The sequence below is a fragment of the Phoenix dactylifera genome, chromosome 8 (assembly GCF_051530095.1).
Source record: "Phoenix dactylifera cultivar Ajwa chromosome 8, Ajwa_hap1_PhDact_Kaust_v1.1, whole genome shotgun sequence".
Lineage (NCBI taxonomy): Eukaryota > Viridiplantae > Streptophyta > Magnoliopsida > Arecales > Arecaceae > Phoenix > Phoenix dactylifera.
In genome coordinates, this window is record NC_143197.1 from 28428355 (window position 1) to 28452505 (window position 24151).

At 38.7% G+C, this 24151-nt stretch overlaps 1 protein-coding gene across 5 annotated transcripts; it reads left to right on the forward strand.

Annotated features, from left to right (window-relative positions):
- The first annotated feature begins 279 nt into the window (after positions 1 to 279).
- On the forward strand, positions 280 to 23941 carry LOC103706247 (DEAD-box ATP-dependent RNA helicase 20-like). Of its 5 annotated transcripts, none has more exons than XR_005511186.2 (15): positions 280 to 656; positions 10309 to 10430; positions 10551 to 10715; positions 10870 to 10965; positions 16049 to 16123; positions 16551 to 16712; positions 18955 to 19035; positions 19235 to 19333; positions 21027 to 21122; positions 21951 to 22082; positions 22180 to 22254; positions 22464 to 22553; positions 22693 to 22767; positions 23100 to 23357; positions 23542 to 23941. XR_005511186.2 is itself a non-coding variant. In XM_039124901.2 (14 exons), the coding sequence occupies exons 1-14, from the start codon at positions 336 to 338 to the stop codon at positions 23274 to 23276; spliced, it is 1737 nt and encodes a 578-aa protein (XP_038980829.2). In that variant the 5' UTR covers positions 286 to 335; the 3' UTR covers positions 23277 to 23941. The 5 variants fall into 5 exon arrangements, 2 of the variants coding, with proteins under 2 accessions (XP_038980829.2, XP_088559523.1); XR_005511183.2 differs by having other exon boundaries at positions 285 to 656; positions 10338 to 10430; XR_005511185.2 differs by lacking the exon at positions 21027 to 21122 and having other exon boundaries at positions 285 to 656; positions 10338 to 10430.
- Positions 23942 to 24151: the final 210 nt, after the last annotated feature.

A 24151-nucleotide genomic window follows, 5' to 3' on the forward strand; every position in this document is an offset into this window, starting at 1 on the left:
CACTGCCCCACTGTATGGTAACATCCCAGCCGTCCATTAGAAGCTCTCATCATCTCATAGCACGCAGAGTGATGTACCAAGATTCTCGTCAATATATCCATTAAAATATGGCCGTTTGTGATTTATACGCTAAAGCCAAGCGAAAGCGATGGCACACCGACAGCGAGAATAACATCCACCCGATCAAACATCCGTCTGATTCCAATCAAACGGCCAGAGGACCGTTTGTCCGTCCTGGACGCCAACCTGCTATATAAACGAGCGAAGATTTCCAGACCTGGAAACCTTGTTTTATCTCCGAACCCATCCAAGAAAACCAGCTTGAGACGAAAGGGATGTCTTATATTCCGCCTCATCTCCGAGCGGCCGCAGCTACTCCAACTCCATCCCCCACCGCGGCGATCCCCTCACCGCACCACCGGAGCGCCACCGCGAAGCCTTCCGCCGGAACCCTGGAGACCGTCCGGAGGCTCCCGTCCTCCACCCCCGGAGATGGCGCCGCCGCGGCCGCCTCCTCCTTCCTCGCCCCCGGCCGCCGGCCTGGCGCCGACGGCGGCAGCCTGGAGTCGCAGCACTCGAGGGCGCCCTCCGTGCCGGAGCCCGTCTTCGGGCAATGGGAGCCTTCTGATCGTGTTCTTGCCCTCAGTCCCGAGCAGGTCTTCGTTTTACTATTCCTTTCTGGATGTTTCTTGTAGTGGAGCCATTTGTGCTGCGCTTAGGTCACGATTTTTTTGGTTTGTAGAATGAATTTTAAGGTTTTGGTCGGTTTAGATTCTCGGGTTCTGGGGTTAATGCCTTAATGTTTTGGGATTATATTTGGAATTCCGTGAGCTTACTGGTATCCTTCTTGCATATTAGGCTTTGTAGGTTTCTTGATCCCTTTTTTATCTTCTTTTTCGGGTTCTTTAGACAGATTAGGTTGTTTATTCTCTTGGATAATGCTTTAATGATTAATCTTTTTAGAGTTCTTGATTTTTTGTGTCCATTGGTATTCATTGAGCTTGGTGATGCTCTTCTTGAATGTTTCTTTAATGAGTTTTGCTTGCTGGGTTTTGGTTATGGCATGGGCTGTCTTTTTGGCCTCGTATAAACATGGTGGATTTGTTCTCACAATAGGTTTGTTTGGCATTCGAACATGCCATTATTTTATCAACACCTCCATTGCTAAATGTGGGTAATCTTGTTCAAACCCCGATGACATCTTGAGCATGTTAGGCTGACCGAGCTCTTGTGCTTTTTAGTCACCCATGTTGTCCTGCAAGTTTGTTGCCTCATTCTCACGCAGTTGAATGGGAGTGTTGATTGCTGTTAAGCATATTTACCATTGTTACTGTACTAGTCCAATTATGATTTGTATTTCCTTATTAGTCTTGATACACTTTTCTTATTAGCCCCATTGTTATTGATGTACATATTGTTGTGACGCTGAATACAAGATACAGAGAATAAACGAATATCTTTCACATATTCTCTCTCTTCCCGTATTTTATCATGGTATCAGACCTTTTGTAATGCAGGATGGTCCTCATAGGTCAAAGCAGGTATAATTGGAAACAAGATGAAGTAGAAAGGCCTGGATTTATGCGCATGAATGTCTGTTTTATACCCCGTGCCCCCAGCCCCCCACCCCCAAAAAAAGCACATGAGCATGTTAAGAGAAGAAATCACCACCTCGAACTCACAGGGAATTTGGTGATCCTCTTTGCGCATATAGTGATCCAAAGTGCTGCCTTTATTTCATGTAGTGGGATATTTGGTTCTATTTTTATTTGGGCCATTTTCTTTACTGAAATGGGTTAATGTCTTCAATTGAACTGCTAATTCTGATTATCCGAGGGTTCCATCTCTTCTTTTTGACTATCAAAGTAGATACTCTCTTATTTTCTTGAAATCTTCATAATGTCTCCACCTGGGAAGAATTGGAGCGAGATGCTCCCCTCTTTTCTGCATGGACAAGGGTAAATTTTTAATCATATTGCCTCAAAAATGATCTAAAAAGTTAGCCATTTGGCAGATATCGTTAGCTGCATCACAAATTATTTTGGTGATTTTTTTAACATCTTTTTATTTTGCTTCACATAACTCGTCCACTGGTTGGAAGATGGGTGCCTCTCCATTCCTTTCAATAGATTATGCTTACACATTTGCAACAATATCTTCATTTATGCATCATAATGTTTTTGTTCATGAGCATCTTGCCTGGAAAATATTGTACTGCCCGAATCTTCTTTAGTTGTCCTGCTTTTTATGATCCTCTATCTCATTGAGTATTCCTCGCGATATCCATAGGCCTAATCACTCTCATCACCACTAAAGTGAGCACCACTATTATCATCCTCTAGGATGTCATGATTCGAGTCCTCAAGGGGGGACTCTATTTTGATGCATGGGCAATTTGTTCTCAAAGCAGAAAATACAAAACTGTTGCTCTATGTTTAGGTTTATTTATGGAGTTTGCCAAATTTCTCTCTACTTGGACTGGACTGTGAGCTTCATAGTAATATGTTCTAACTTCTAACTAGTTGCATGGTCATGTGGTCTTGGATAATGATGTATAATCGGTATATATATCTATATATATTCTATATCACGGATTAAAATACCACACGCTTTACTCATGCCAGTGATGGGCTTGCACAGTAAAACATAGCATTGCTTCATGTGTGCTATGTTCTCCCCAATTATGTGCCAAGTGTAATAGTACCAAAAAAATGGGCATGTGATTGCTTGTATTGATCCGCGCTGGCTGGCACACATTGATGCCAATGGTATAACTTAGTAGGCATGATATATAAGGACATTACATTCATGTCTGTACCTGTTCAGCATAATATGTGCCATATAGTATGGATGAGCTTGTTACATTACCTAAATCCTTGTTGTATAATCAGCAGCACGTTTCAATTATGCTTCCAGCAAATGTACAAAGATGAAAAAAAAAACTATAAAAATATATTGCTGCAACTTCATGGCTAATAGGACGCAATTGTTTAGAATTCCGTGAGTTATTGCTTTTGTAGGTGCTTTTTATTCCAAGTGGTGTTCATGATGGTTGCACTAATATTGATTTCCTTCAAGTGACGGTTCAAATTTGACAAAAAACAAGCTTCTTCTTTTGTCTTCTTTCTTTTTCTCCTTCCTGTTAAATGCTCTTAAACTCGTCTTAAATTTGAGTATTTTTAAGTTTGACTTAATTACACGTCTTATTTCACTATGATCTCCCATATATCTCTTTGCAATCTCCTTGTTCCTAAGCTCTTCTTTTGTCACTTAATTTCCATGATTTGATTCTCATGATGCCTCATGATTCTACTAATAGTGAATCACTGTTGGTGCACTAGTCATTATGTCAGGGACCTAGATGGCCATGCCCATAAAAGTTCCTATAATTGCATCATTAATCTATTGCAGTGGTCACTGATTTTCCCAACAATGTGTTTTAAATCTTTGATCAAGTGTATATTTTTTGGAATCTTGCTTATGATGTTGCAAATGACAATCTAACCTTCGCATGCTATCAATTCATGGAAAGATCTCACTGTGGCACCAACCTGTTTTGCAAGAACTCCGACAAAAATTTCATGGCTTTAAATAAGCTTCTGCATACTTGTATCAATAAGAGATAAAAAGTGAATACAGAGAAAATACATTAGCCACTATAGATAAGCAGACAAGCCAAGGGAATGCAATTCTATTACAAAATTTTGCAGCAATATTCTGTGCCTTGGAGCCAGTGCAAAATAATTTCCATCTGCTTACCTGATGTTAAAAAAACTATATTCAACTGTACATGTTTCCTCAGTTTTAATCATATCTTATGGTCATTTCAAACAACTCAGAAAAATGAAGAACAACCCCATTCTGCAAATATGTTGCCTGTTAGCTATTAAACAACTCTGCATTTGCTTTCATGTTTTCTTCTTGCCCGAGAAATTGTTCAGCAACTCATTCTGCATCAGCATCTCACTACTATTTTCAAGGCCCTATTTTAGATTTCTGTGCACATTATCTGAGTATCACTATTTGTTTTAAATACGTTTTTGCCATATTGGTTTTGCTCAAGTTTTCCTTAATATACTGAAACCTTAATTTATTATCTTTTATTGTTCTGCAATAGATTTATCTCACTGCCCTCGCATCTGCTAAACTCATCTTATCTGTAGATTCTTTCATTATAATTCAACCTTTTCTGCTTGCTGCATAGTTGCTCATACACATTGATATTGGAGTCATACATAAAGTTTCATTGGCACAATGTACCACTAAAAATGACTATTAGGCCTCATATGTGAGTTGGCTTTATATGCCATTTTCCACTGAATTCCTAGCCAAATGGTAATCTTTGTTACAGTATAAACTTAAAAGCCTCTTTTACCATTTATATCAAGATCTTCCTCACTCTTTAGTTGTCATTTTACCAAACATCCTCTTTACACATATATTTAGTCTTCTTCTTTTTTGCCATGCCTCCATCTCAGTGTCCTCATACCTTCGAAAATCATTGGATATGCACAATCTGTGTTGTCCAACATATGGATATATTTCTTATGACTGGTGCTATTATTGTATTTTGCATTATTCTTCCTCAATGAATTTATCTATATTATACACAAAAGTATGAATAAGTTTCTGTCCAGAAGCAATCAGGGCCTTTGAATCTAATTGAAGAAATCCTGACCATCAAAATTACTCTCTAAACGATTCCTAATATCAACAAAATTCTAAAGAATGGAAGAAAATTGTTATAAAATTTCAGCCATAGCTTCTAGCCACCTTTTGACCTATAAAATACTGGAATTTCACCGAGTGCTGTGAGATATCAATTGTAAAACTTGAAAATTCTTTTTTTAATGAGTCTAGGATCATTGAAATCCAAAATTTTTCAATAAGTTGTATGTTTCCAGAAAATTGGAAAAAATCATCCTTAGTTTACAACTATATTTTTCAGCCATGTTTTGACCTAAGAGCCATATGATTGATATTCATCGAGACCTGTGAGATATCAATTATAGATCTCAAAAAGACCTTTCCAACAAATCCAAAATCATCAAAATCCGGTATTTCTATGAAAAGTTATGCCTTCTGAAAAATTACAGGTTTCACATAGACTATAACAATATTCAAACATTTGGTCTAATATGTCTCTAAACTGTAATTTCACTATGAATTATTATGTAATAATTGTATAAGTTATGCTATACGTATATAATTATATAATAAGTGTAGCATAATACCATTGAGTAGCTTGATCTTGTGCAATATAACAATTAAAAGGGGTATCTTAGTGCATGAGCTCCTTCCGCTATGGGGTCCGGAGAGGGTCAGATGTACGCTTACCCACACTATGGGTGTGGGTTGTTTCCGTATTTGAATTTGTGACACTTTAGTTACAATGGAGCTACTTTACTATTGCATCAAGGCCCACCCTCTTATGCAACATAATAATTATATGTCAAATTTTTTTATTTTAAAAACTATAATTCTAACAAGATTTTATGGAATAATATATTAGTATAATTTTGGTGAACTTTCATAATTCAATTATTGTCAGTTTTTTTATTATATTTCTTCTGTCTACATGTGCATTTGCATGTACATTTTTGCTAGTATATTATAAGTCCATACATTTATTGAAGGTCTTCATGATGCCTCAATGTTTTACTTTTCTTAATCTTGTTTGGATGGTCATCTCTACTCCAAGTCTTACATTACTTTTTCTATACTTGTTAAAGCCTTTCATTCCATTGACATTATGTTATATTCTTTTGAATCTTATGTTGGAGATAACCCAGCCATCAAAATTTATTCTCCTATCTTCTTTCCAATGTACCTCTGCTTGTTGTTCAGCCTTAAGGACTCTCTTCTGATGTCTATTCACAGTATTAGTGATCAATGTGTGATACCTAAGAATATACATTCATGTTAACATCCTCTGATCAGTTGACTTTGTGATAAATGTATGATACCTGTAGTGTTGTTTTTGACTTAAACATGTGTGCATCAGAATTTATTCTTGTTTTGCCAATATCAGTTTTCAACACCAAGCAGCTAAGCTTACTTGAACCATAGTCTTCATGACAATCTCTGAACTTGTTACTGCTTTTCAAGTCTAATTTTTAGTTCGAAGCTCAGAAAATCAAATAACTTGCATTTTCATCGCACTGCTGTTAATGCAATGGTGCACCTTGGCTGTGGCATTGTCTTTTCAATTATTGTTGACAATAATTGATGAGCTTGGCAATAATGATGATCTAATGTTATTTAGTTAGATGAGAATGATGTATTGCTTTAGACCACAGTCATGAAATCTTTTTGCAAGCGATATTTTCTGACTCGGCACAATTAAAGGGCTGGTTGTTGCCTGCAAATCCATTTGCACGTAAAGAGGACTTGTAGTTGCAAATAGAAATGCTGCAATCTATTTGCAGTTGCAGTAACTGTTTCTTGTTTGGTTGCTTGCAACTATAATTGCAAATGCATTTGCTGTTGTTTGGCTGTATGGTTGAGATTAGATCACCAGTGAGATAGGATATGGAAGAGGATGGTCAACTGCTGGTGGTGGAAGAGAGGAGTTGGGGGGAGAGAGGGAGGGGGAGGGGGGGGGGGGGTGAGGGGGGGAGAGAGAGAGAGAGAGGAGGTCAAGGGTATCACAGGTGGCTGCCTTGGTCCTAGGTAGTCTTTTCTAGTGATTGGATAGTCCACTGCTTAGCCGCCTTCCAGGTAGCTACGGGGGGCAGCTGTCTGGGCACCTAGGTAGGTGCTTGGTTTCTTGGCAACCACTTTTTCATCAAATGGGCGCCTAACTTTTCTGATGTTATTGGTAAATTTCATCCATCTTTCTGCATATCTTTTAAGAAGTGTGTTTACTATTGAGTAATTTGAGATACATTAATGAGTACCTATGTATTTCCTAGAGCACTTTAAGACTACTCTAAGATCAAAGCGTAGATCTTGGGTCTTCCCTCATCTTTACAATAAAAACCATCCAACAAGCTGCCATCACTTAGTTTTAAACCTTCCCCTCCATTGCAAGTGGCAAGAGAAGAGGTTTAGGCGGAGGGTAGGTTTATCATAAATGTGATAATTTGAATATGCAAGACTATCATTGAATTTGTTATTTTTATCTCTAGATGTTTGTGTGCCACCTAGGCATTTAGGGGGGCCATTCTTTAGGACCATCTAGGTGTTTTGACAACCTTGGAGGAGGTGGAAGAGAGGCAAGAAGGTGATTGATGGTGGAAGGGGAAGAGTATAGTGTACAGTAGTCAAGGATGGTGGACAGTGGGGGAAAGAGATGAGATGGAAGAGGAGGAAGATGATGGGCGGTCGATGATAGAGGAAGGAGGTTGTGGTGGAAAAGAAGGACAACGATGGGCAATTGGTGATGGAGGGAGGTGGCGGTAGAAGAGAGGTAGAAAAGGTAGAAGAGAGGTAGAAGAGGATGGGGAATTGCCAAACAGGGAGGGGACTGGCTGAAATGGTCGTTGGAGAGGGGGAGGGATCACGCTGGCAGGGAGGAGGTGTGCAACCTAGGCCAGCAAGGTGAGGGGGTATTATCTTGATCGGATGGGATGGAAAAGGTTTCCAACCTTGCAACTTAAGTTGCAAAAGCTTTTGTACTCAATTTTGACTAAAATTTTTGCAATTTTTGTCCCCTTTTATGTAACTTAGTTGCAAATTTGGCAGTGCAAGAAGTTTCTATTTAAAGATTCTACTCTTTTACCTCTTAAATTTGAGTTCTTGGCACCGATGCTTATATTGTGAAGTCTCGATCTGGACCTGTTCCACTTGATTGGCCTGGCCCATCACTGGCCTGCACATGAGTTGGGTCGTAAGCCCATGGGAGCAATGGCTCGCATGGCCGTGCACGTGGGAGCAGAATGAATCGGACTCCGAACATGAGTCCTCTTCTTCCCTGATTCCGTCGGGAGGAGAAAACGGAAGGAGGCCAAATCCTTCCATGTTTGAGCCGATTTTTCTCTATATAAACGCCTCCCCACCCCTCCAATCCCTCAACCGATGGTCATCACTCCTTTCTTTTTTCCATTGAGTTCATAGTTGCCGGTCATTGTGCTCGCCAGAAATTGGGGTCGCCGACGCCTTTGGAGCTGAGGTAATATTGTGATTTTCTTGCCCTTCTTTCCATGACCCGAAACACGGCCGCCAACCGTGAAATCGGCCGAAAATCGACCGAAAATCAGACCCCCTGCTTTTTTTCTGTTTTTACTGATCCTTTTTTTTTCTTTTTCGACCACCGCCGCCATCAGCACTTGTCGCCGAAGCTCTCAGCCTCTCCCCTGCATCGACTTCTGGTAGATGCCGAAGCCCCAGACACCGGTGAGCGGATTGGGATCCGAGATCGACCGAGCAATGACCCCTTGTTCGGCCCTCTTTTGGGCTGAATCCGACCTGCCAGCCGCCGTCGCCGGCCACCCTCTGCTAGCCGCCACCACTGCCTGCTGCTACTTCGGACCACGACCACGACAGCCACCAACCCACCTCCCTTCCTCTCCCCTCTTTACCAAGAAAGAAAGAAAGAAAGAAGAGAGAGCCCATCCCTCTCTCTCTTATTTTCTCTCTAGGAGATCTATGGATCCCAGTACAGGGTCCTGTCGACCTGATCTATGAACCCGAGCTGATTCCTGCAAAGGCCCTGATCTGCCTTGGTGCTCGGACTGCCTGCTAGACCGATTACTCCGACCATGTTAAGTGTCCCTAGAACCTACTAATTATGAATTCTATCGAAAGACCTTGGCCCTGATCGAGTCTATACTCCATGATTCATTGATCGAGTTGCTTAGACCTGACTTGCCTAGAGCTACCGAACACTGTCACTCAACCAACCATCTTCTTTTTTTATTATTTTAATCCTATTAAATCATCGAATAGAAATTAATTTCGCTTTTAATTTTTTTACGTAGGGTTAATTGATTTGCCTAGTAAAGTTAGACGGTCTAAGACGAAAGAAGTAAGTAAATTGTGCACTTCTTATTATTTTTTAAATTATCATGTTTTTCATGCATAAAGTTTGCTTGTGGAGATATCATGCTTTCTTAAAATTATGGATCATCATATGTGTTATGAAAATCTTGCTTTATTATGAAAAATATTTTCATAAATATTTTTAACGAAAATAGCTTGTTTGTGAGATATGAATTTGATTATGCCATTTAGTATTTTTCGTCTATATATGTATGTATTTTAAGAAAAAAATTTAAGTTTTCTAAAGGCTCTCAGATAGCTATATATGATCCCTAGAATTGGAAAAATCGACATCCGGAGCTAACATCCATACGAACACATGCCCTGCTAGCGGGCATAAAGTTGGCATACGAAATAAGAATCTATGTCGATTATGAACACATACCCTGTCATGGGTATAAAGTGACTGTAGTATGAATATCTGTGAGCAATATTTTGAACTATGATATGGCTAAATGGCAGAAGAATGATTTGTGAATTTATTTGTAAAATGAACTTGGAACCATATTTATGAATTATGAATACACAATTGGCTTTATGATTTGTTTGAACATACTATACTATGAAATGCTTTATTTTGTAATATCCACTATTTTTCTTAAATGATGCATTGATATGGAAAAACTTATACTTGATCCGATAAGGTAGAGTAAGATTTACTTACTAAGCTGTGTCGCTTATATCTCTATTTTTATCTTTTCCTCTTCAGATGAATAGGGTTGATAGAAACGAAGGATGGTCTAGGCTTGGAGTTCGCGCTAGAAAGCTTGACGATCTTGTGGAAGAATTTTAGTATTTTAAATTGACTATGAATTTGTAGTTAATGATTTTCTGAATATTAAGGATTATGGGTTTAGTATTATTATTTGAATTTAGACACTCTAAACCAGTATTGGTTGCATTTAATGGATAATGAAATTGGATTTTTATTTATTATATTTTGTTTGAGATGAACTTGAAAGTTAAATGAAATGTTTGGTTTCGTGTTGTCGTGGGTTGTACCCCTTGGTAGCACGGCCATGTTATGTCCTGGATTTGGGGCGTGACACATATTGCTTATATTAACTAATATGGCTTAGTTTATGATGGGGTTTATATCAGGAGAGTGATATACAAGTGAACTCTTTGCTGTAAAATTTCCATTGTGTTTTGTGGAGAAGATTGGTGTCAACATAAGTAGCCTATTTAGGGTTGCTCAGACTTGATGTTCAAACTTGTGCTCCTAATGTTGCTTTTTCATCTTTAATCAATTCCCATATAAAATCAGTGAGCTGGTGGAAATTACATAAACCTAAACTAAGTATCTCGTTTTTCTTTTTTATCCAGTGGATTTGATGTATCTCAACTTTCTCCAGATTGAAGAGGTTAGGTTGCGGCTAAATGTTGATGTTACAGTTTCTCCTGATTCCCTTCCTGCGGCTGCACCCATTGAATCATTTAATGATATGGTAACTATACCTATGTTTGCCTCTGAGTGTTCCCTAAAATTTTATTTAGTTATATGGAAGACTAAGACTAAATTGCCTTGTTGGGTAATTTATATAACATCTTGTCTATTTTGCCTTCAGTGTTTGCACTCAAGCATCATGAAAGATATTGCTTTTCATGAGTACACAAGACCAACCTCTATTCAGGCACAAGCCATGCCAGTTGCTCTAAGTGGGAGAGATCTTCTAGGCTGTGCTGAGACCGGGAGTGGGAAAACTGCTGCATTTACTATTCCCATGATTCAGGTAGCAACAGTTCTTTTTCTGCTCATGAAAATTACTAGTGCTTCTTTATGTTGTACATCTGTTCAATATAGTTTATTTTATTCTATTATTGTACATTTCTGGATCTTTATTTTTTCCGAAGAGCATTTGCTTTAGTTATTGCACTTTTTTACAGCATTGCTTGGCTCAACCACCTCTCAGGCATGGAGATGGACCATTAGCATTAGTCTTGTCTCCCACAAGAGAGCTTTCCCAGCAAATAGAAAAAGAGGTCTGTCACAATTTCCTTTATCAATGGTGATTTTACTGCATTTCAATTAGGAGACAGCACGATTACATTGTCACTTGTGCTCCGATAGTCACAGTTTGTATTGAGTCCTACCTTTATGATGATATGAGATACATTTGCACATAATGCACTTTCATGCTTCTTTTTAATAATGAATTGGTTGTTAGCGTGTAGCAGCCAATTGAGGTGGAGAGGGAGTTTCTATAGGGTGAAGAGGGGGTTCTAGTCTTTAATATGGGTTGCTTGAGAGATTGATGCATGATAGTTCAGGCTTAAACTCAAGAGAGGCTGGTTCAGCTATAAGCTATCAAGCAAGCCAAATTAGTGGCAGTTTATCGCCATATATTTATCGGATGTGTTCTGATTGTGGTCTAGTTTCATAGAGGCCATATTTCCATTGCTTTTTTTTCAAAAAAAGTCTAGCAGTCATACTAAATAATGCTATTTCTTAAAAATCTGCAATATATGGCGATAAACTTCAGATTTTAGAAACATTAAGAATTAGACCATATTTGTATTGCCAAATTTCAAAAAAAATTAAAATTAGATGGGTTTGGGTTGGTAATAGTGTCATAATTAAGGAGTATTTTATCAGTCAAGGATCCAGAAGCTTAGTGTGGTGTTGGGATTTCACATGTAATGTTACATACCATTACAATTCATCTCTATAGGCATTTTGGATAGCTTCAACTGTAGATAGTTACAGCAAAATGGGCTAGTAGTGGTGTCTGTGGGCTGACTTTGGCCATCCCATGTTCAATTTTGGCATGTGTTGGAACTACTATTATGTAGACACTTGGCAGGGTTGCCAAGTGTCAAAGTGTCCTCAAGAATCAGACACAGCAGCATCTAAAAACCTAGCATGGGGACACGACATTTGTTGTATACATGCACAATGTTTTTGTTTCGATGATTATTTGACAAAAGAGAAACTTAGAATCATAGACGCCATCTAACAAATGAATGCAATGTAATATCCTTGAGTTTGCAAGTTGTCTAATTTACTCACTATTTTTTTTAAATCACTTAATAATATGTGTTGGGATCATGGTATGCTATACCGTACCAAACTGGACGGTACCGGACGTACCGACCCATACCGGTTCGGTACCGGTACCGGTACCGATGGTACACCGGCACTCGTGTCAGGATCAAGCGCTACCATTACACCAAAACCCGCAGGTGTTAGTGAAGGCGCAACTTTATTTCCTTAAACTAGCGCAGGGGCCCATAGCGCCACGAGTTGACTCCGACCAAGCCTCGCCCAACTCCGGACTCCGACAGGGCCTCGCCAGTGGGTTCAGGGACCCTCTAGTGGTATAACCCACCCTACTCCTCCAGCGCATCTATGTTGGCAGGCGGCAGGACTGACTCGGCCCTCCAGGCCTCCGCCAACGTTGACTCGGCCCCTCAGGCCTCCGCCAACAATCCTCCCCCCCACGTGATGCCTGGGTTTTGAACTCGAGACCTATTGCTCTGATACCAATTGTCAGGATCAAGCGCTACCATTACACCAAAACCCGCAGGTGTTAGTAAAGGCGCAACTTTATTTCCTTAAACTAGCGCAGGGGCCCATAGCGCCACGAGTCGACTCCGACCAAGCCTCGCCCAACTCCGGACTCCGACAGGGCCTCGCCAGTGGGTTCAGGGACCCCCTAGTGGTATAACCCACCCTACTCCTCCAGCGCATCCACGTTGGCAGGCGGCAGGACTGACTCGGCCCTCCAGGCCTCCGCCAACGTTGACTCGGCCCCTCAGGCCTCCGCCAACAACTCGATACGCCAAAATAATTTCATACTGTACCGTACCGATGCTATGCTAGTGTGGCACGGTACGAGGTCCGATACCGAGACGACGAATCTTAATTGGAATACTTAAAAGTGTTCATATAACTATGATAATTTTATATTAAAAATATAATGACACTTTGCTTAAAGCGTTGATGTACTTCATTTATATTAAAAATATTAGGACACTTCAGTTGAAGTGTCCATATATCATTTAGGACATTTTACTTAAAATGTCCTGACACTTAAAACTGACTCTCCTACATAACACTCAAAAAAATAGGTTCCAAGTGTTGGACACTTTTTGTTGATAACGAAAGGACTTTTCAAAGTTGAGTGTCCAGTTATGTTGTGTCATGCTGTGTCCAAGTATCCGAAAGTGTCAACATTTCCAGATAGCTTAAAAATGAAATGTCTAGGTAATATAGGTTGGAACCTTAGCTTGGTCTCAGCCCAGCATGAAAATGCCTAAAACTTGGTGCAAGCTTGATTTCGTGGCAGTTATGGGCTAGGATTAGAGTGCCACCCAATTCATATTTGTTTTATTCTTAGTCTTGGCTTGGCCTTAAAACTCAATTAGGCTTCACATTCTCAGGCCGAGCTCGGCCTGAGGGCTTCATGCCTAAGCTCACACAGTTTCTTTTATTCCTAAGTCCAGGAAGAATCCTCGATCCATTCTGGCTAAGGGAGAGACATCCCTATGGGTTCAGTTGTGGTTTAATAATGGTGAAAGCTAAAGTTGGGATTGAATGAGAAGTGAAGCTACATTAGTGAAGTAGTTATTTTAAATGCTGAACTGTGGAAGAAATGACCATGGAGGCATGAGAAGGGAATGTAATCAACTTTTAAAACTTGCTATTAGATTGCTATTTGAAGCAGAAATATTAAATGCAAAGGGTGTTGATGCAACCACTGATGATCAAAAGCTTTACATCTAGATCTAAATTATGTCATTTTGTAGGGTAAGATAAAGCTTTACAAATGGTGCTGCCCAGGTGGAGCACATCGGCGTCACTTTTGACAGTTGTAGGAATTGCCATAAATTAAGATCAAACTTGCTGCTATAATGCTTTGAAGCATGGTATGCTGAACCGTTCGGTCCCTGACCGGTCCGGTTTGGCTGTAGAAAATGGACCGGTTCGCACCGGGGCAGCGCGCCTGCGGGGCGTGCGACGCTAGGAACCACACCCATGTGTGTTTCTGCGCGTGGGGCAGCATGCCCACTGGGGCGCAAGCCCGGAACCGCACCTCGCGCTGGGAACCGCACTGCGCGGGCGCGGTTCCCTGCACGGGGCCTTTAATGCCACAATGTGGCATTTAAGCCACTCTGTGGCGCGGCTCCCTGCGCGGGGCCTTTAATGCCACAAAGTGGCATTTAAGCCACTCTGTGGCATCTAATGCGGGCGCGCGTGCGGACTCATTTTTTTTCTTTCCGCACCTCTTTGTTCGCCAGTTCGGTACCGGTTCAAAAATGTCCGAACCGGTACCGTACTGGTTCGGTAGGCGACCGGTATGCCTTGCTTTGAGTCACACCATTGCAACATGAGAGGAGTTTCAGTAGTGTTGGGTTGTGTTGTAGAATTTTATGTTGGGCTAGGAACAACATGCGATGATACTTTTGTGGGAGAACTGACTTGTCTTTGCCCAATTATAACTTGGAACTTTGCTAGCATTTTTTTTTCTTAGCTGCTATAAGATACTTAGGATGGGTTTGTAGAAGCCTTTCATGTTATTTGTTGTAGTAGCATGTTGTTTATATAAACCCCACTAAAATCATCCATGTATGATATGGCGCAGTTTTCTGAACCTTGGTTGACTCACCTGGGTTGACCAGGCAGCCTTATCTGGTACCCACCAACCTTAGTGGTTCAGGTTGAATCAAACTCGACAAACCCCCAAATCCGTTCGATCCAATAACTCTCATGGTTCAACTGTTCGAATCATTTGGTTGAATTGGGTTTAGCTCATGAAGGTTAATTATTACCTACACCATAGAGGAAGCTTTCCTGCGGCCATGGATGTTCCCCATGGTAGAAGATGATGAGGGGTGTTGTGACTGTTTGACATTGCATGACTGTATCATGCAAGAAGGGAGGGGATGACTGGTAGCTAATGCCCTTGGTGTGGCAGAATTTAGATGCGGTGGGTTGTAGTGATCTCATCCTCTCATTTATCTAGTTCCAGGTGGTAGTACACCAGAAGGGAAGGGGAGGGGGGGGGGGGGGGAGGAGATGGAGGGATCGGTTTGATTTGGAAGATGAGGGGAAATGATGGGATTGGTTCAGTGTTTGAGGGGAAAGTGGAGAGAAAGCTGGAGAAGTGTATACTAATTGGGTTGACCAGTCAACTTGCAGTTGACCAGTGGTCAAACTGGAAACCAGCGACCTATCTGTCATAATGATTTGATCTGGGTCACCAGATTTAGAACATTTGCATGGAGGATGCACTAACCTCAATGCTAATTATTTACTATAAATGATGGCTTCACTTATTGCTGATTTTGTACTCTCTATGGAAATCCCAATTGATGAGGTGATAGCTTCAGTGTTGAATTTGCTTCGCTATCCAATCTCTTTAGAATCTCGTGTTACCTTCACAAATCAGCAATATCAGCTCTACAATTCTATATATAATGCCCTTTCTAAGAATTCCAATCCATATAATACAGCTGGGTTTATTTAACCTTGATGTTACTTTTCATGATGGTGTCATCTGACCTTAATACTCTACTGTATATGCAAAGTTTAGCCAATAGTGCTAGCTGACTTGGACTTGCTTTTCCATTCAGCAGTTTTGTTCTTCAGTACAACTTGTGATTGTTTCTTTCATAATATTACTATTTAGTCAACTTCTTTTTTCCCCGCATTATAATGTTTTTGCTTGTAAATATCATTCAGTTCTGTTTTTTTTCATGATTCGCTATAATAGATATTTCCTAGGTATATAGATAAATTGCCTTTTTTATTAAGCTATGCAGTCTAATCAAAGCAAACTATACAATGAACTCTTAGGTCTTTCTTCTATTCATATGAGCAACAACTGGAACACATGCAGCCACATGCATGCATAGACATGTATGCATATCACTCCTAGCATTATTATCATCTTGTCTTTTACACGTAGGGTTTATATGTTTCTGAATATCAGAGAAAGCGGCACCCTTCTTGGGTGCTACTGTTGTTACACGCGACACAGATTGCTTTTGAATCTTAAGATAATAGGACATTGAGTTCGCACTACTACTAATTATATGTGCAACTGTTTGTCATTGTTTGCAGGTTAAGGCTTTTAGTAGATCTCTGGAAGCATTGAGAACAGCCATAGTTGTGGGAGGAACAAACATTTCAGAACAGGTGTAACCGTGTAACTCTGTACACATCTTACCGCTATTGACTTTAGATAGCTCGCTCATATCATATTAGTGCTTTAAAATGTCAATTTGCTTATTAGCATCTTGGTTTGTCAGAGCCTAGTGTCTGAGCAAAGTGGAAGTTGTGATATGGATCAGACTTATTAACTGCCAAAAAAGCAAACTACAAATATAAATTACAAGGACAGTTCAATATATACTAGGAGTGAATACCATATGGCGTCTATGTATGCCTGCATGCGCTTGTGCACGCATTTAATATTTTATTTTGATGCATTTCAATGTCCTTTACTTTTGCTGTATGTGCCTAAAACTCTGATAAACATCTGAAAAACCTCGGAGTTTCTGAATAGCAGTCCTAAATGGCTTCTGAATTAATGTTATACGGCTGCTGTCTATTGCTAATGCAGAGGTCTGAGCTACGAGCAGGAGTGCATGTTGTTGTTGCTACGCCTGGAAGATTTATTGATCATTTGCAACAAGGAAACACCTCTCTCATAAGGATTTCGTTTATTGTCCTAGATGAAGCTGACAAAATGCTAGACATGGGCTTTGAACCACAAATTAGAGAGGTAAAAAAATTTCTAGTCTTTCTACTGTGTATTTTCCCTTTTTTTTTGCTGCAATATGTTTGCAATCTGTAAAAGTGAGACACTGTCCTGCCTGTTATCATTGTTCTTTTTCATTCACCTTTTCCCTTGGCCATCTTATCTTTCTAGACTCTATATATAGTACCAGAAGGATATGCTTATGTCACAGGGGAGGGCCATTACATCAATGCATCTGCTTCTTTGTTTTGCATATACATAAAAATTCCTGTGATTTTTGAATGACTAAAATATTGAATCATATGAGATTGTTTTTTTAGATGATTTCTGCAGATACCCTAATTGAATTGTTCTTTGCTATGGATGCTCCATGCTTATGGATTTCTAAAGACGTAAGGTTGTTTGCAAGAGACCCCACATGGTCTTTTGGAGTGTCTTAGAGGAAGAATAATTATGATAAGACTAGTGTGCCTACATGGTGGTTGACGAATCTCAAGTCAGAGATACATGAATGCTATTTTTGTTTTCTAGTCAAAGATCATGATGATCTGGAAATGAGAAGTCAATAGAGCAATATCAGCTTTGAATATTGTCTAAAAGAGAACTGGTGTTGGATTTATATTAACATCAAAAAAGAAAAAAGAAAAAAAAAACAATAGGAGCATTCTGAAACAGTGTTACAATGCAGTGCATGAGGCCACATATTTGGCTGCATATGCGTATGCTATCGCCTGATTGTACTGAATTCCCTATATGCGGTTACTATATGTATCCGGGCCGCATATGGGCCGAAAAGATGGTTTGCTAGTAGCAGACAGTAGGATTAGAATTTGTGGCAGCAATTGTAGCCTAATTTGCATTATATATGTGGCCCTTTAAGCATTGTGTGACACATATGTGGCCACTCTTATGCAGTTCGATGAAAGTAGGACGTGTACAAAACTACAAATTGATGGTTGGGCTGGATGTGGTTTTCAGATGGACCGGATGTGTATATTAGTTATTGTTAATGCATTTATTATTCTATAATTGTTCCTGTGGAATTTACTACTAGATTCTACTATTATTTATAAAAAATAATGCTATTATTATTTATTGTATTTAATATGTTAGTTTATCTCTAAATATTTAAATGCCAATTGTACATGGCCTGCATACTACTTATGTGCTATGCAGTCCCTTAACTGCCTGCATACCAGCTATGCTTTTTAAGAAGAGCTGGAAATGCTGATTGACGTTCTTGAAATCTTGAAAATTGAAAGGAAGGTGAATTTCTTAAAGAAGTATTCGATTACATAGGGCTGTAGGCAGACAAGTTCATGGATTGCCTGAGCTCAGCTCAGAAATACGCTCATTTGAGCTTGGTTCAGCTAGGAAATGAGCTGAGTTAAAGCATATCTAAAAGCTTGACTAATAAATGAGCAGAGCCTGAATACGTGAGGCTAATACGTGGAGCTCGTAAGTATGAATAGTAGCTTGGCTCAGCTTGGTAAGAAAGCTGAGATAACCGAGCCAAGCTTGAAGCCTACTCTTAAGCTTGGCTTGAGCTTGAATACCTCTTTCATATAGGAATCTCGAGTGGGTGAACTGTTACATCTTGTACCTATTTTTGAGGGAAGTTCATCGCCTATATCATTCAACTAATCTTCAGGGAACGGACAACCTACTTCCCAAACTGGTTTTTAGTTGTCACTGATCATTTCTGTTTCTCGGAGCAAGTTTAACAGAATGTATTCTTAATTTCTAGTCTCTGCTGTCAGGCTTAATTTCTGGATTGTTTTGATCCACTTTTTTCTTCTTATATATTTTTTAAATTTCAGTTATGGTTACTAGATTGACATGCTTGCTTATGCTCAAATGACAAACTTTTCTTTCTTTGTATTCTTTGGATCATTTCAAAATTTGAATGTTGATATGTCGTGTGTGCAACATTTACAACTATCTTATACTTGAAAACTACTTTATAATGTCAATCTATGTGCCAAGCATTCAGAATTGCCTTGTTTCATTCGTGCTGTTCGGATCATCAGCTCTTACGCTGTGAAAAAATTTCTTGTCATGCACCGAACCTAAAAGTTCTTTTTCTATAATGACAAACTTTTTTTTCTTCAAAGAGCTGTTCTACATCTCTCTTCAGTTACATTTTGCAAGGTCGCATGTTTTTCTCTGTTGAAAGTGTTACAACTTACAAACTCTCTTGGTTTTGCAGTAGATTTTTGGCAGGTTAACTGGCATCCTTTTCTAAATTTACTTTTCTTCATTTTAGGTGATGTGTAATCTTCCGAGAAAGCACCAAACGCTGTTATTTAGTGCAACTATGCCCGTAGAAATTGAACAGCTTGCTCAGGTAACCTGACAGGCTGCTGTTGGATCCTTAAAATGAGGTTCTTTTTGTCAAGATTTATACCTTGTTTAATGGACTGCATTTTTGGTTTGTTTTAATTTAATTGTGACTTAGATACTGGATTCCACCAATTTGGTTTGATTTTTAATAGATGATGCTATACTTATAATACTCATGACCTCTTGTTTGATGCAACTTGTAGGAATACCTAAGTAACCCGGTGCAAATAAAGGTAGGAAAAGTGAGTAGCCCAACTGCCAATGTATCTCAAATTTTGGAGAAGGTTGCTGAAAGCGAGAAGGTTAGCTTATCTTGTTTGTTAGGCAATTGCTATAGACAAATATTTTGCTTTGTCTCTGATTCCTGAATCTTGAGGTTCATCTTGCCTTAAAACCAATTTTTTCCTATCAACCTGTTGGTTGATTTTGATTTTATTGATTTTTCTTGTGCCTGAAAAGTCTCAGATTGGGATTCTTTTTGCAACCAGAAAACCAATGATATTTCCACCTATCTGATAAAGCTGGGTGGTTAGGATTAAACAAGTTTTTATTGTTATAAGCTGATTATACATTGTCATGAAGTTTGCTTTATGCAACCTTACCAACCTTATGTTTAACTAAGCATTTCTTTTTAACCATTATGTTGCAGGCCTTTCAGTTCTATGTGGCATTGCATGAGCCTCTAGTGTTAGTATCGCACAATGAAACTACACTTCATTCAATGATACTATTAATGCTATGGTTAAGGATAAATAAGTTGGTGGATAATTATGATGTCACCATTCATGCAATTATCTATGAAGCTTCCATTTTCACAGAATTTAACAAAAGAAGCAGGCACCTATGGCGACTGCTAGTTTAAATTGACTAGGTATTGTTTAAAAGCGATGGGTATAAAAAGAATTGCATTTTAAACACATATTTCATTAATGAAAATGAAGAAATATAACACTTATATAGAGGTGTCTTGACACTTTGGCAATTATTGTTTGATACTTGAATTAATTAAGAATAAAGTGTCATAAATTTTACTGTTGACACTTTTGGCTGATGGAAGCAAGACACTCCATTTCAGGGTGCCTAAAAATGCTGTGCTGTCTATAGCATGTTCAAGTGGCTAGAAGTAATAGAACTCTTGAAATCTTAAAGGTGTCCAGTAACACTCATTGACATGCAAGAAAATTTCATGATCTTTATTGCTGTCACTTGATATTCTTTTGAAAGTTTGTACAATAACATTTTTTTGAAGATGAAAGAAATGATATTATCACATGGTTACCGAACTTTATAAATATGCCTCCATTGTTAATTAAACCCTAACCAGACATCTGTTTAAGAATAGCCTGATGTCACCAACCTTGTCCATTCCATATGAGAGCTATCATTTTCTAATTTTATCAAGAACGTCTGTGTAAGTAAATGTATCTCAAAGCTGATTTTCTTTTCTTAAAGCAACTAATACTATCTTTGTTTGTTGTCCTGTACAATTATCACTAACCAATGCTATTTGGATATACTATCACAACCAATCCTATTTGAACATGTTATGCATAGTTTATAAGTTTAAGGTAACCAAACATTAGGCCAATAAGAAAATATGTATGTGGTTGCTTTCACATACATGGGGCCACCCTTTATTCTGATCATCACATGTTAGATGTATGAATGCATAATGTTCAACTTAGCAATCATGCATATTGATGATTTTGCTTCTTTATCGAGCCCCTTTATTTGGCCAGTAGTACTTTATCTTGTTTTCCCTGATACACTCCGTAGCTCTAATATCTGATCATGTGATTTCTTTTTACTGTTTGATTTTTATCTAAAGTACCAGAAGATCGCGAAGTTTATGATATCCTTTCTATAGACAACTTGTGTCATTTTATACATTATTTGTTCGAGATAATCTTTGGAATATGCTAAAATTATTGTTCCTGAGATATACTTCTTATTCTTTCTACTTGTGATGTAAGTATTATTGCAAACCCTGTCTAGATTGATCATCTTCTGGCTTTGCTTGTGGATGAGGCATCTCAAGCTGAAAACTTTGGTCATGCCTATCCTCTTACCATCGTTTTTGTTGAGAGAAAGGTACTAATGGTTGCACATGTTTATTTCTTGATTCGAGTTTGTACATGATAGAACTTAATCTTGCATTTTCATGCATCAGAACTGCTAAATCTTTTCAAATTTTCAATTATTTGTTATAATTTTCTTTTGTTTGTTACATTAACCAGTTCAATGAGGTAAGGCTTATCAGTCATGTTTCAGTAAAACTTCTCATAGATGAGAATAAAATTGAAGCCTTTTAAAACAAAATATGTTCTTGTGGTTGTGCTTGAGAAGTCCTACTTGCGCAAGTTTGTGGATCTTATTGCTCTCTTCAAAAGATTGGTTACTGCTAAATCCATCTTCATGCTTCATTCTTTTTATTATTGTTGCATGTTCAAAGTTCATGACGGATATTTATGTACTGTATACTTTGCATCTGTTGAATTGTTTAGACTGATGAATTTGGACAGCACCATGTCCATTAACAAATTTAATGTTTCACCCTATGAGAGCTGATTTTAGTTATGTGTATTCCTGGTAATATCAGTGTAGTGATTAGTACTTTCTGGTTCATGCATGCTGGTCTGTTATCCCCTCATGATATGCATTTCTTCACGAAGTACAGGGGTGCCCTTTTGGACCAAGGAAATTTTTGAGAGTAGGCCTGGGTTCTGAAATAATAATTTCTAAGAAATCTATTATGTTGAATGCTTGTTACTGTTAGTGTGGTGCTTATCATCACAGAGCAATTTTTATTTTCTGGATATATCATAATTGATGCTTATACCTAGAATACTCGTCAGTGTGTACGGCTCTAATTTCTAGACTTATCACACTTTTCATTGGCTTGACCTTGCTATCCATCAGTCAAGATGTAAAGAAGTTGCAGAAGCATTGGTAGCCCAGGGTTTGGATGCAGTTGTCCTCCATGGTGGTCGTACTCAAAGCGAAAGAGAGGCAGCACTTCGTGATTTTAGGAAGGGCTCTGCCAACATTTTGGTAACTTTGAGTGCAGTGCACCTTGACTTTCTCATATGATCTTCAATTCGTAGTTGTCTCCCCTTGATTTATTCCATGTAGCTTCTATATTTTGTAGGTTGCGACTGATGTTGCCTCTCGTGGTCTAGATGTTACAGGAGTTGCTCATGTTGTCAACTTCGATCTTCCGAGGGTATGTGATGTGATCTTTTCTAAACTGTAACAAGAAGTTGTATACCCTTATTATACTTGTTTCGATGATGAGATGGAAATTATTGTATGCTTTTTTCTCTGGAGAAAAGAATAGTACCATGCTATATGGTTTAGCTGTGTGTCCTTTTCTCTTCCAAGTCTTCATCCGTATTTGAGTGGTGCTCTTAATCTACCCTATGTAATTGACAGACCATGGAGGATTATGTCCATCGGATTGGAAGAACGGGTCGTGCAGGTTCCATAGGTCGAGCTACATCCTTTTACACTGATCGTGACATGGTCTGCCTTTGCTGCTTCTCTTCTGTTTATTTTTGTCCTGTGATCATTGCTTTTATGTGTTATTTCTGCTAGTGCAATATATTTAATCTGAGCACAAATAAGCGACTCCTCTTGCTCAATCTTCTCTGTGATTCTTCAGTACCTTGTGGCTCAGATAAGGAAAGCCATTGCTGACATGGAATCTGGAAACTCTGTTGCATATGCAACTGGGAAGGTATGATCATATGGTTATCTTATCTCAAAGATAGAGTACACGGGGAAAATTTTTGTTGCGCTTAACTTCCATCATTAAATCATCCAAGTTCTGGAGTTTCCTTGATTCGCTAACTCTGTTGCTTAGATGTTTTTTTTTAAATATTCTTTTTATAAAAGCAAGATAGTTGAGACCTGCCTATGTTTAATTAGACAAGTTAAACCTTTCTTAAAAAAATTATATTTTCAAATTTGAATAGATGAACGCTGTTTATGTTGTATTATGATGTTCTTCCTGTTTTTCTAAGTTGTTTGGTTGATTTGCTTTATGCTATGCTTTTGAAATTTGCTCAGATTGCAAGGAAGAAGGAGAGGGAAGCAGTAACTCTGCATAGAGAAGCTAGACTTGCATTGTCTAGGCTCTCATTGAATGGTACTGCATCCATAAATATTGAGGACAAATATCAGTATATGCTGACCACAACATCCGTCAAGAAAGAAGGTGCCGCAGATGGTGCATGGAATGATTAAGGGGGTATCTCCTTCCTTGCATGCCTCATAGGATCAACTATATCACCAAGTTTTATCTTCAGAGCTCTAAACTCAAAACAAGTAAGCATATTGAATGGGCATCCATCCTTCAAAAAATATTATTTGCTTTCTTATATTCCATCTATATATCTGATGATTCAAGGGGTTATTTTCTGTAACCATAAAGTTCTCTTTGAAGAAATTTGTGCAAAGTTAAGCTGATGCCTTATGCTAACATGTTTGTTTTTTCGTTATATTGTTACAGCTGTTTTGTTGGATGGGCTAATGCCTAGTTAAAAGATATAATGATTGTGAGTTTGGGATATAGTGCCTTAGGCGTTGAAACTGACAGCAGCTTGTTGTAAGTGCATTGATATATTTTCCCTTTTGTAGTCACTCAGTCAATGAAGTTGAGGAATTCTCCTGGTGTTGGTTAAATGATGCTACTAAGATCAGATTTTGTGGCTTCTAGTTAGTGGATGTTCCTTATTTTTATCAGTATTGTTTTCTTATCAAAAACAAGAGGACATATATCAGGTGAAATACTTACAACCACTAGAAGCTAAATTTCAAATGCCATTTACAGTGTCAGAAAGCTAAAATGACTTATGACAGTGTATAGATATTGATTTTTAATTTGCAATAAAGGCAAACATATGTGAATACATGCTAAAGCTATTTTACTGTGTTAGTTGTGATAAAAGAATAAAAGGGGGAAGAGAAACTTTGAAAGGACCTGCAACCCTTTGTTGCTTTATGCTTTATATGGTTTGTTGAGGCTTGAAGGTGAATTTTGTATTTGCTGGTCTCCTTCACTTGTCTGGCATTATCTATTTGCTTCTTCCTGTCATATCATGTTATGCTTCAAGGTCATG